This window comes from Antechinus flavipes, chromosome 2 (assembly GCF_016432865.1).
Source record: "Antechinus flavipes isolate AdamAnt ecotype Samford, QLD, Australia chromosome 2, AdamAnt_v2, whole genome shotgun sequence".
Classification (NCBI taxonomy): Eukaryota; Metazoa; Chordata; class Mammalia; order Dasyuromorphia; family Dasyuridae; genus Antechinus; species Antechinus flavipes.
Window position 1 is genome coordinate 264,284,025 of NC_067399.1, and position 13,127 is coordinate 264,297,151.

A 13,127-nucleotide genomic window follows, 5' to 3' on the forward strand; every position below is an offset into this window, starting at 1 on the left:
CAGTTTGCATTCCTTTCCACGCTCCTACATTCCCTCCAGGGAAGACATCCTCTTTAGGTTTGAGACCCAATGAAATTTGGCAAATGGATGTGACCCATTATAAATTTGTTGGTCTTCTGTCTTTTATCCATGTTGTGATAGACACTTTTTCAGGATTCACTTTTGCAATACCAGCAGCAAAAGAGACAGCCCGAGTGGTCACTGAATTCCTTATACAAGGATTTGCAATTATGGGTGTACCACAAGCAATAAAAACAGATAACAGACCTGCATATACTTCTAAATATTTTGCACACTTTTGTGTACAGTATAAAATTTTACATACCACTGGCACACCTTTTAATCCTCAAGAACAGGCAATAGTTGAGAGGAGACATTAAGATGCTCCTTCAAAAACAAAAGAAAGGGGGAGCCACAGGTAACTTTAGAGAACTTCTAAATTTAGCTCTTTATACTATTAACTTCTTGATTTTTGACAAAGATGCACTGGCTCTGGCAGACAGGTTTTATAACCCACCAGAAGGGCAATGTCCAATGCGAGCAGCTCCACTATCTTTAAATAATCACCAGGTGATGTGGACAGATCCAGAAAGTGGTGAATGGAAGGGACCAGATAGGTTAACTGCTTGGGGGAGAAGGTTTACTTATATCTCTACAGATGGAGAAGAAATCAATGGGTGCCAACGAGCTGCATTTGCCTTGTCCATCACAGAGAGACAGAGCAGACCCTTGAAACAAAGGAGAAGACTCAAGAAACATCGGGGTGGTTCCATCACTGACTGTGCCCACTACTGAAAGAGCATAGCAATTATGGCAATTGATTCATGAACATCAAAAATTGTTGGACTTCAAAATCCTCAGGAATCATTGGAATCCCTGAGACATGAAAAGATTGTTGTAAGACTTGAAAACCCTCAGGAATTGGTGGATTCTCAGAGAGATGATAAGATTGTTGTAGGACTTGAAAATTGGGAATCACTAGATTCTTTGAGACATGATGAAACTGTTGTAGGACTTCAAAATCTGCAGGAATCATTGGATTCCCTAATACATAAAAAGACTGTTGCAGGACTTCAAAAACTTGTGGGGATCATTGAATTCTCTGACATGTGAAGTAATGGACAATAGATTGGTTTTGTACTATCTCTTGGTTGCTGAAGGAGGTGTATGTGTAATTGTTATTTACATACCCTCCTTCTAGGACTTCTGGAAATCTTTTATAATACCGTGTTGATTCAAATTGTTTGTTAGATCACTACTTGCATGTACAATTCATGCTTGTTACACCACATTGAGCTTGCACTGACTGTGGTAAGAGTCATCACTAATAGCCGGTGCGATATTACTATGTGCTTGTGTAATACCTCCCATGCTGATGGGTTTGTGCATACCTGTTTCTAGTAAGACCCTTCAGCCCCCAAACCCGCTAGTAATATCTGGCTTGACTCCCCACTTCCCTTTGGTGTTTTTCATTTCCCTTCCTGAGAAGTCAGGGAATGTTCTATGTTCTAAAACAAAAGAAAGCAGGAGATGTAAAGGTCTGAAACTCTTAAAAGGGGTACTTGAATCAGACAACTGAGCACTTAAGGCTAATTACCTATTGGACAATGATTCTATTAGCATATGTTTAAAAAAATGGCCCTTCTCACTGTGCGTGCTGGCTCTATGTTTGGTGTACAGATAATTGTAGGAAGGATTAGGGGGGTAGAGTGAGAGAGGCAAGAGAACTTAACTTGGCTTCAGGACAAGGAGGAAAAAAGGATGGAGATTCTGGACTCCTGAATTAAGGAGGGATCCTTGGCAAAACTCCTAGGAGTTTTGTCCCTCTCCTTCACTTCTCTCCCTGAAGACCAAGGACTTTTGCTTATCCTGACTCGGGCTGATCCTGAGGCCTCCAGGGAGCTAGCTGGGACTTTACAATTCTCACCTCCCCAAAAGAATGAAACCTCTTTGAGAGTAGGAACTATTTAATTTTTGTCACTGCTTATCCAGCAACTACCATATTATTATGGAAATATAGACATTTAACTAAAACTTGTTGAATTGAGAATATGAGTACATTCAACATTAAAGAAAACTATGTTGAGTTCTTAATAATAATATCAGTAGTCATAGGTTCTAATGCTCTTCTAAGAAAATACTTTCAAAGTTTCAACACATCTTCCTTCCTCTTTTCTGGAATCATAGTTAAAATGTATGCATTTACTCCTCCCTTTATAACCTTTAGTGCTAATCAAAGATCTCTCCTTGTCCCTCTTCTCTTCTTTCACTATACTCTTTTGGAAATTGCCTTCACCCCAACTGCCAGTTCTACAAAGATGACTTTCATGTCTTTGGCTCTAGTTCTGATCTTTGTCCTGACCACCATACTGGTTTCTCAATCTGCATGTCACATTGGTGCTTTGACATGTCACAAGCAAAGTCTAACTTTTCCACTAAACTTGCTTCTTCTAATTTTTCTCTAGTATCATCACTAACTCATGTTCCTATAACATTACCAGTGTCTCCAACTCTTCTCTTTTCTTTGCCCTTAATAATCATTCAATCAGCTGCTAGATCCTGTCAATTCCACTTATACAGACTCTTGCATGTAGTCTAGTTCAGAATCATATAACCAGCTCCCTAATCTTCTACAGTAGTTTTACTACCACTACTGTACTACAATTTACTAGTTTTCCTACCTCTACTTTTTCTCTTCTCCAAACCATGCTTCATATTGTTACCAGAACAATGTTTTTGTTTTGTTTTTTTGCATAGAACTAGTTATTTCTCTTCCCAAATATTTTCAGGGATTCCCTACTGCCACCATGACGAGCCTGATATACAGCAGGAATATTATGAACACAAGGAGTTTTAGAAGAGAGAGCCAAGACTAAGCTGGAGTCCAGAAGAATTAGGACTTGAGTGGCTCTGTGAAAGGAGAAGTTTAAATTATAAATTCAGATTACTTTGTATGTCATTCCAGGCATTTTATAATCTGATATTACACCTTTCTCTTTTCTATATGATCTATATATTAACCATGTGGGTCAAATCTATGGTTCCTAAACCAACAATGAACTTTCATACCTTTCTGCCTTTGTGTGTACTATCTAATAGACCTGAAACTCTCTAGCAGGAGAAGAGTGAATGAATATTAATCATTTATACTTTGGCCAGAAATTCTGAAGGTTTTCTCTCCCAAATTTATTTATTCATTTATTTAGATTTTTTTTAGACTAGGTGAAAGAGGAGATCCTTTGCCTCAATTGCTACCTAGCTTTAATCATTGAATAGGTACGGCCTCAGTCAAACTGAAACCTGTTGAATACCTTACCTTAAAAAAAAAGCCAAAGTTTCCTATTTCATCTAGGGCCAGCTCCAGTCCTCTGGATCTATATCTAGCCACTGGACCCAGATAGCTCTGGAGGTGAAAGTGAGGTAGAGGACCCTGCATAGTCCTCCCTCATTTAAATCCACTTGTATGTTATGGTATCATCTCCCTCATGTCATGGTCTTCTTTGAGAATAATGGACAAACCACAACCACAACTTGGAACTGACTCCCAATCTTAAGTTTTATTTGTCCAACTAAAATGCCATATCCTTGGGGAATTGTTTTTTAATCTTCAACTGGCTACAATCTTTCCCCTCATAACTCACATAGCAGTTTAAAATTTTTCTTGAATATACTAGTTACATAATATTGTGTATTATTTATTTTGGTGTCATAGGAGCTACTAAAACTGTTCATTCCAGCTCAAGGAATTTATCTTGTCAAAATACCGTATCTCATACTCACATTGTTTTTAAACACAATAGGCATTTAATATATGATGGTTGATTAGCTGAAAGTAACAGTCACCAACAAAATATAGGTATAACATTTTTTGGAGCAGTTATGCTGCTGATGACTCAAACATCAGCTATGGAGTGTGTATTTACTATGTCCCAGGACTGTGCAAATCTCTTTGATCTATAAAAGAATTAGCTAGAAGGGGTTTGCAGTCATGAATAAAGTATTACAAAAGGCATTGTAATATATGCCTTTTGTGAAAAAATTAAGCACTAAATTATACATTATACACAAGTGGAAATCAGAAGAATACAGTATAGTGAAGTGCTTGTTGGATAGAAGAAACATTAAGTACTAAGGAAGTTAGAGAAGAGAGAAATAAGTCTGTGCTGGAGTCATTAGGGAAGATGCCAGCATGAAGTAGGACTTGAATTGTATTGTGAAAGGTAGGAAAAATATAAACAGGTAGATTAAGGAATATAATGTCTGTGTTTGTGAGATCTCTGTAAAGCACATCATATTTTCTACAGACTTTAAAATTTGGAAATATTCCATTTTCCTTTTTTATTATGTCCAGTAACAAGAGGGTGGTTCCTGATACTTTTCCTCTTTTTAACTTTCTGCATTAACAATCTAATTTAAGAAATATTCATTGAATATTGCTGGTAGAATTGTGAACTGATCTAACCATTCTGGGGCAATTTGGAAGGCTATCAAACTGTGTATATCCTTTGATCCAGCAGTGTTTCTACTGGATTTGTATCTTAAAGAGATCAGAAGGGAAAGAGACCTACATGTCCCTTTTTGCACCTTTTTGTCCTTTTGCACCTTCATGTGCAAAAATGTTTGTAGCAGCAAGAAACTGGAAACTGAATGGACTCCTCAGATGGAAAATGGCTGAATAAGTTATGATATATGAATGTTATGGAACATTATTGTTATATAAGAAATGATCAGCAGAATGATGTCAGAAAGGTCTGGAGAGACTTACATGAACTAATGCTAAGTGATGTGAGTAGAACCAAGAGAACATTGTAAACAGCAACAACAAGATTTATATGATAATCAATTCTGATGGATGTGGCTCTTTTCAACAATGAGGTGATTTAAGCCAACTCCAATAGACTTGTGATGGAAAGAGCCATCTGCATCCAGAAAGGGAACTGTGGGGAGTGAATATGGATCATAACATAATTTCCACCTTTTTTGTTGTTTGCTAGCTTTTCTTTTTCTTATTTTTTAATCCAATTTTTCTTGTGCAGCACAATATATGTGAAAATATGTATAAAAGAATTGCACATGTTTAACATATTTGATTACTTGCTATTTAGAGGAGGGAAATGGAAGAAAGGAAGGAAAAAATTTGGAACACAAGTGTCAAGCACATGACTAAAGTACTGGGGGATACACAAGGAAAAAAAAAAACTTAAAAAATGAACCATACAAACTAACAACGAACAAACAATTCCACCATTGTCTGCTCTTGAGGAGATTATTCTGCCTTACCAAAAAGAAGGAAAAATACAAACAGGTGGAGGAGATTAAGAAATATAATGTCTGTTTTTGTGAGGTTTCTGTAAAGTACATCATATTTTCTAAAGACTTTTACATTTGGAAATGTTCTATTTCTCTTTTTGATTGATCTCTAGAAATAAGAGGATGGTTCCTGGTACTTTTCCTACTATCTTCTAACTTTCCCCATAAACAATTTAATTTAAGAATTATTCATAAAACATTATTGGTTGGGAATGGCTGAATATTATTGATATATGAGAAATAATGAGCAGGTTGATTTCAGAAAAGCAAGGAAAGACTTACATGAACTGATGCTGAGTGAAATGAGCAGAACCAAGAGAACATTATACATAGTAACTCAAGATTATGTGATGATCAACTCTGATGGTCGTGGCTCCCCAAAAAAATTTTGATGGAGAAAGCCATCTGCATCTAGAAAGAGGGCTGTGGGAAGTGATTGTGGATCACAACATAATGTTTTCTTGTGCTTTTTTTCATTTTTGATCTGATTTTTTTGTGTGTGTGTGCAGCATAACAAATATGGAAATATGTCTAGAAGAACTGCACATGTGTAACCTATATTGGATTCTTTGCTGTTTTGAGGAAGTGAAAGGAGGGAAAGAAAAGATGAACAATTTGGAACACAAGGTTTTGCAAAAGTGAATGTTGGAAACTATCTTTGCATGTATTTGGAAAAATAAAATGCTATCAAAATAAGTAAGCAAATAAATAAATAAATAAATAAAGGAGATGGAGTTCAGAGGAAGAGAAATTTCAGATATAAGCAATGGAAAATATATATTAGTGGGAGTGATTGGGCTAAATAAGTCAAGGGAGTACAATTTCTCTGGAATAGAATGAAAGGCAGCAGCGTGAAATTAGCCTGAAAAACTAAGTGGAAATTTGATTGTCAGGTACCTTAATTGCTAATATAAGGATTTTAAAATTTTATTCTATAGTTAATGAGGAACCATGGAAAGTCTTTGAGAAGGAAGATAATCTTATTAGACACATTTGGCAGTGGCTTGAAAGGCTATTAGAGAGGATTGGACTAAAGTAAAAAGATCAACTACTTAAAAAGCTGTAGTTCATAATGAAAGATAATCAAAATCTAAATTAGGGTACTGATAGTAGGTAAGGAAAGGAGAGGATGAATGTATCAGATATACTCATAAGGACTTTGTTCTCTGAAACTGGAGAAACTTAGTTAAAAAGGTCTAAAATATTTTATATTATAAATTATCATCTTTACCTTCCCCCACCCCTAATTCCTCAATATGTTTTCTTAGAATGGTATGTAATACCTATAATACTTGATTACATGTCACTAAATTATTCATGCTTGTAAAATCTTAATTCAATTTATTTCAAAACTCACTTTAAAGTTTCTGTTGACATTTGCAGGTTATAATTCTTCTCAGTTTCAGGTAGCTTTGAGAATTCCACAAGACAAGGGTGTTGCCTTTTGTTGTCATCCCGGATCTATATGACACCATTAAAAAATAACAATTTCAGGTATGATAAAAATCAATTACACCTCAGCTAAATTTAAAAGAAGGTAAAGGATAATATACATATCATAAATCTTGAGGGAAGTTATTTGATGATAGATAAGTGATATTCTCTCAAGTCATCCTTGACTTTCCTGTCCCTTACCACACAATGAAATGATTTATCATATTCTATTGATTATGCCTTCACAACATCTCTTATAATTTTCCCCTTTTATCAATTCACTTTTTCAACATACTATTTCAGGCCTTTATCATCTCTTATCTACTGTAACAATCTCACTGATTTCTGGAATTCATCCTTTACATAATTGCCAAAGTAATGTGTCTAAAACAAAGATCTGACCCTAATTAAAGAACCTTTATTTACTTTCTATTGTTTCTAGGATAAAATACTAATTCCTAAGGCTCTTCACAATCTGACCAAAATTTAACCTTCCCAGACTTATTTCATATTCTACCTAAAATGGAGTACCCTGAATTTTATGTTTTGGATTTTACACTGAAATGTTTTCTAGTTTTCTTTCACTGTATTCCCTTCTGACAGATGCTATATTCTCTATGAAATGATCACTAATTGCTACAGATGAAAGTGTTTTGTTTTGGTTAAATTTAACAATAATATTTAAGTGAAGAGGGAACCTCCCACTCCACTCTACCATGTATTCCACATGCACATTTTCCCCTTATGAATATTTTCCCCAGACTTTAAGGGAAAGGGCTTGTGTCATTTTATATCTTTGAATTCACAGTATCTTTTACAAGTAGATACTTTATATTTATGGAATTGAAGAATAAATGATCACTAGCTTATCAATGGACTGTGTTCTAAATATTTATTTTCAAGTTGATTATTTGGAATACATAATGAATTTTATTTTTCCCATAGAAAATGTCTCTTAGACCAACTAATGAAATCTTATTTTAAAGAGGTCATATGGCACTGGTAATAGTCTAGCTGGATTTCTGGAGTTAAGTAGAAACAGGTTCAAATCCCTCCTCCAAGACTTGCTGTCCATGGGAATGTCATCAAACCTCCCTCAACCTCAGCTTTCTTATTTGTATAATGGAGAAAATAACCTTATAGTTGATTTGGTAGTGATGAAAATTAAATGTTCATATATATAAAGTGTTTTGTAAATCTTAAAACATTATATAAATGTTTATTATTATATACCTAAAATATACTCCATCAAATTCTACTTTGATGCCACATTATAATATGGTGATACCATGTTTTGCTATTGGAACATGAGCACTGAAAGGTGCTATAAAATTAATATTTTGAGTAAAGATATAATAATAAACCATGTCTGTCATCCAATGACAAGCCTAGTAAAATACAGAAAGGCTCATCATTAATAAAATGTAGCCTCTGATTGATTTTTGTTTCTTTCGTTACAATAGGCATATGCCTATGGATAATGTACTGAGGTGCAGGGATAAAGATGGAGCCAAAATCATGGAATAAAGTCTAGGACTTGCCTGAGCTCTGTTAAATTCCCCTCCAAATAGATTAAAGTCACCCTCAAAATGAATTCTGAAACAACATAATCAACTAATAGATGAGATGAAACAACTTTCTAGCCCAATCAGTGACTAAGACTAAGTAAAAGATGAGGCAGAGAGCAGTCTCTTTTACCAAGTCAAAGAAAAATAAAATACTCAAAAAACACAATAAAGCTGCAACTATCAGTCTTGCAGGGGAAAACCTTCAAGGTTTCTGGCCAAAACAGCAACAATTGTTATCTAAATTCACTCTGAGGCAATCAGGACCAAAACAAAGACCAAGTACACTTGGTCAGTGAGAGCCAGACTAACTTGGTTTTAGAACATGGTCTTGAAACAAAGAAATCTAGTCCATGAAACCCAAGATGGATGGATGGATGGAATAAAGGAAGGAAGGAAGGAAAAAAGGAAGGAAGGAAGGAAGGAAGGAAGGAAGGAAGGAAGGAAGGAAGGAAGGAAGGAAGGAAGGAAGGAAAGAAGGAAGGAAGGAAGGAAGGAAGGAAGGAAGGAAGGAAGGAAAGAAGGAAGGAAGGAAGGAAGGAAGGAAGGAAGGAAAGAAGGAAGGAAGGAAGGAAGGAAGGAAGGAAAAAAGGAAGGAAGGAAGGAAGGAAGGAAGGAAGGAAGGAAGGAAGGAAGGAAGAAGGAAGGAAGGAAGGAAGGAAAGAAGGAAAGGAGGGAGGGAAGAAAAAAGGAAGGGAAGAAAAAAGGAAGAGAAAGAGGGAGGGAAGGTGAGGGAGAGAGAAAGGAAGGAAGGAAGGGAAGGAGGGAGCGTCGGGGGAGGGAGGCAGGAAAGGAGAAGGGAGAGGGGAGAGAAGGAGAGAAGGAGAAGTGAGGAAGCGGGGAGGGAGGAGGAAGGAATGTGTTGCTTTGTTCTCAGTGGAACAGTTCCTACTTGGAAGAATAATAGCAAGAGCAGGGACCCTGGACACAGTTCCAGGTGGAAAAGAGTCCTTTTGGTTACTCACAGGCAAGAGTACAAGCAAGGAGAGAAATGATAACACCTCTCTTTATATCATACTACCTTGGAAGAACCAAAAAACTACAGATTTCCAGAGATAACTCTAAAAACATCACACAAAAAAATCTGAAACCTGGGATAGTGCCTTCTACAACCCAGAAGCAAAGTCCAACTTTAATATAAAACTAAATGTCAAGAAATGGGCTGGGAAAAGAAGCAAAGAATGCAAAAGGGACCTGACCAAAGAAAGTTACTATGTTGACAGGGGAAATCAAAACACAAACTCAGAAAAAATAACAAAATTAAAGCAATAGCATGCAAAAGCCTCAAAGAATAATGTGAATTGGTCTTAAATGAAAAAAGAATTCCTGTGAAGTGAGCAGAACTAAGAGAATATTGTACACAGCAACAGCAAGACTATGATGATCAACTCTGACAGACTTAGCTCTTCTCAGCAATAGAGTGATCCGGACAATTCCAACAGACCTGGGATTGAAAACAATAGCCTTATCCAAAGAAAAAACTATAGAGACTTAATGCAGATTGAAGAATATACTATTTACTTTTTTTCCCTTTTGTTGTGGTCTTTCTTGTAGAGAGCCACAGATAGTGGGGGAGCTCTGGGTGAGGTATAAGACCTTTCAGTCCAGAGGGAACCTGCTGACAATGTCTGGTTTGGCTCCCCATCTTCCCTAAGGGCTCTTGGCCTTCCTGAGAAGTCAGGAGCTGGTGACAACCTGTGTTGTAGTTGAAGCAGAGTGATACAAAGTGGCAAAGAGACATCTACATACAATAGCAAGTTGTTTATGTGGTACCACATGTGCAGTATATAGTTAGTGCATGCACAGTGTTGCTCTGGTTATATAAGGGTATTAGGGTATATAAGGTTTACAGAATTTGGAATAAACAGACTTCACATTTGACCATCCACATGAGTCCCACCTCATCACTCCTCTTCTAAGACCAAGGATTCAGTCTGGACACAACTCTTTCCCTTTTTGTTTTGATTGTTCATTCACAACATGACTAATTTGAAGATATGTTTTAAATGATTGTACATATATAACCTATATGCTTTGTTGGGGAGGGAGAAGAGAAAGAAGGAAGGGAGAAAAAAATTAGAATGTAAAATCTTATAAAAAGTGAATGTTGAAAACTATCTTTACATGTAATTGGAAAAAATAAAATACACTTCATAAGTAAAAAAAATTAGAATTGGAAAAATGGAATCTAATAACTCCATGAAACATCAAGAGATAAGATAAAATTAAAAGGATAAAAATGAAGAAAATGTGGACTATTTCATTGGAAAAACAACTGACACAGAAACTAGATCCAGTATAATATTTTTACATGTAGAAACAAGTTGTTTTTTGTTTTCTTGGTTTTTTTTTTTTAGTTATACATATACATTCTTTTTTTTCACATTTTCTCATGAATCATGTTGAGAGAGAAAAATCAGAACAAATGGGAAAAACCATGAGAGGAAAAAAAAACAGGAGAAAAAGAAAAAAAGTCATCATAGCATATGTTGATTTATATTTAGTGTCCATAGTTCTTTCTTTGGATGGGGTTTTCCATTTAAAATTTATAGGGGTTATCTTGGATCACTGAATTGCTGAGAAGAAGCAAGTCCATCATAGTTTATCACACCATCATGCTGTTACTATGTATATTTTCTGGGTTCTGCTTGTTTCCCTCAGCATTAATTTATGTAAATCTTTCCAGGCCTTTCTAAAAATCAGATTGTTCATTATTTTTATAGAACAATAATATTCCATTACATTCATATTGCATAACTTATTCAATCATTCCAACTAATGGGTATTTACTCATTTTTCCAGTTCCTTGCCACCAACAAAAAAGAGCTGCTCCAAATGGTTTTGCACATGTGGATCCTTTTCCCTCTATGATTTCTTTGAGATACAGACCTAGTAATGGCACTGCTGGATCAAAGGGTATGCAAAGTTTTATAGCTCTTTGGACATAGTTGCAAATTTCTCTACAGAATGGTTAGATGAACTTGATGTTCCCTTTTTCCTACATCCTTTCTAATAGTTAACATTATCTTCTGTCATTTTAGCCAATTTGATTGGTATGAAGTGGTATCTCAGAGTTGTTGTAATTCCTCTACTCAATGATGATTTAGAGCATTTTAAAAAATATAAATATGAAAAAAAGTTATGGCTTCATTTTCTTCATCTGAAAATTGTCTATTCATATCATGTCATCATTTATCAGTTGAGGAATGATTAGTATTTTTATAAATTTGATTCAGCTTTTTATATATTTTAAAAATAAAGCCTTTATCAGAAACACTAGTTGTAAAACTTTTCTCCAGTTTTCTACTTTCCTTCTAATCTTGGCTGCATTGGTTTTGTCTGTGCAAAACCTTTTTAATTTAATGTAATCATGGGGGATCATTTTTTCATAATGTTCTCTAGTTCTTCTTTGGCAATAAATTCCTCCCTTCCCCAAATATCTGATAGGTAAATTATTTCTTGCTCTTCCAATTTGCATCTTGTATTACCTTTTATGCCTAAATCATGTATCCATTTTGACCTTATTTTGGTCTGGTATATGAGATAAAGGTCCCTATTGAGTTTCTGACATATTGTTTTCCAGTTTTTCTAGGAATTTTTATGAAATAGTGAATTCTTATCCCCGAAGATGGAGTTTAGGGGTTTATTAAACACTAGATTACTACAGTCATTGATTATTGTGTCATGTGTATCTAATATTCCATTGATCTACCACTCTATTTCTCAGGCAGTACCATATGGTTTTGATCAGGATATATGATTTAAGAATTATTGTAGTATCTGAAAACTATGATTGAAAAAAGAACCTGGACATTTTATCAAGGAAAATTTCCACAGATCCAAAAGATGAAACAAAAAATACAAAGAAACCATCAATTACCTCCTCTAAAACAAAAACTCCTGGGAATATTACAGCTAAATTTTAGAACTCCCAGGTCAAGGATAAAATATTGCAAGCAGACGGAAAATAACAATTGAAATGTCTGGGAGCCATAGTCAGGATTACACAAGATTTATCAGTTTCCACATTAAAGGATTGGAAGGCCTGGAATGTAATATTCCAGGAGGCAAAGGAGTAAGGATTAAAACAATAATCACCTAATTAGCAAAATTGAGTTTAATCCTTCAGGGGAAAATGGATATTTAATGAAATAGAGAACTTTTAAGCATTCTTAATAAAAAAAAAAAGATCACAGTGGAATAGAAAATTTGACAAGAGAAGCATAAAAAGGTAAACAGGAAAGAGAAACCAAAAGGGATTAAATAGTTAGACTGTTTACACTCCTACAAGGAAGATCTTGTTTGTAATTCTATAAAATGGAAGCGGAAAACCATATGGATTGTATGATTTAGACATAGCAATACCATTAGTGAATTGGAGGATCATGGAATAGTTTCAGCTCTATAGAGAAGAGAAGAATTTATAACCAAAGAACAGGATATAAAATGGATAATTCTGATTGCATTAAATAAAAAAGAAATTGCACAAAGCCAATGCAGCCAAGATTAGAAAGAAAGAAGAAAATTTTTATAGCAAGTTTCCCTGAGAAAGGCTTCATTTCTCAAATATAAAGAGAACTAAGTCAAATATATGAGAATATATCATTGCTCAGTTGATAAATGGTCAAACTTTTCAGAAGAAGAAATCAAAACTATCTATTGTTATATGAAAAATGTCCTAAATCATTATTAGAGAAAGGCAAGTTAAAATAACTCTGAGGTACTATCTTATGCCTATCTATCTGATTGGCTAATATGACAGAAAAGAAAAATGATAAATGTTGGAAGGGATTTGAGAAAATTGAGACATGAAAGCGC

The 13,127-nt window shown here is 35.0% G+C and overlaps 1 protein-coding gene across 1 annotated transcript in view; it reads right to left on the bottom strand.

Annotated features, from left to right (window-relative positions):
- Nucleotides 1-13,127, bottom strand: part of RYR3 (ryanodine receptor 3) — a 438,620-nt gene that overhangs the window by 325,719 nt on the left and 99,774 nt on the right. The window contains exon 12 of the mRNA XM_051973649.1: nucleotides 6,668-6,771. Coding sequence (XP_051829609.1) covers nucleotides 6,668-6,771 — 104 coding nt within the window. The remainder of the gene's footprint in view (nucleotides 1-6,667; nucleotides 6,772-13,127) is intronic.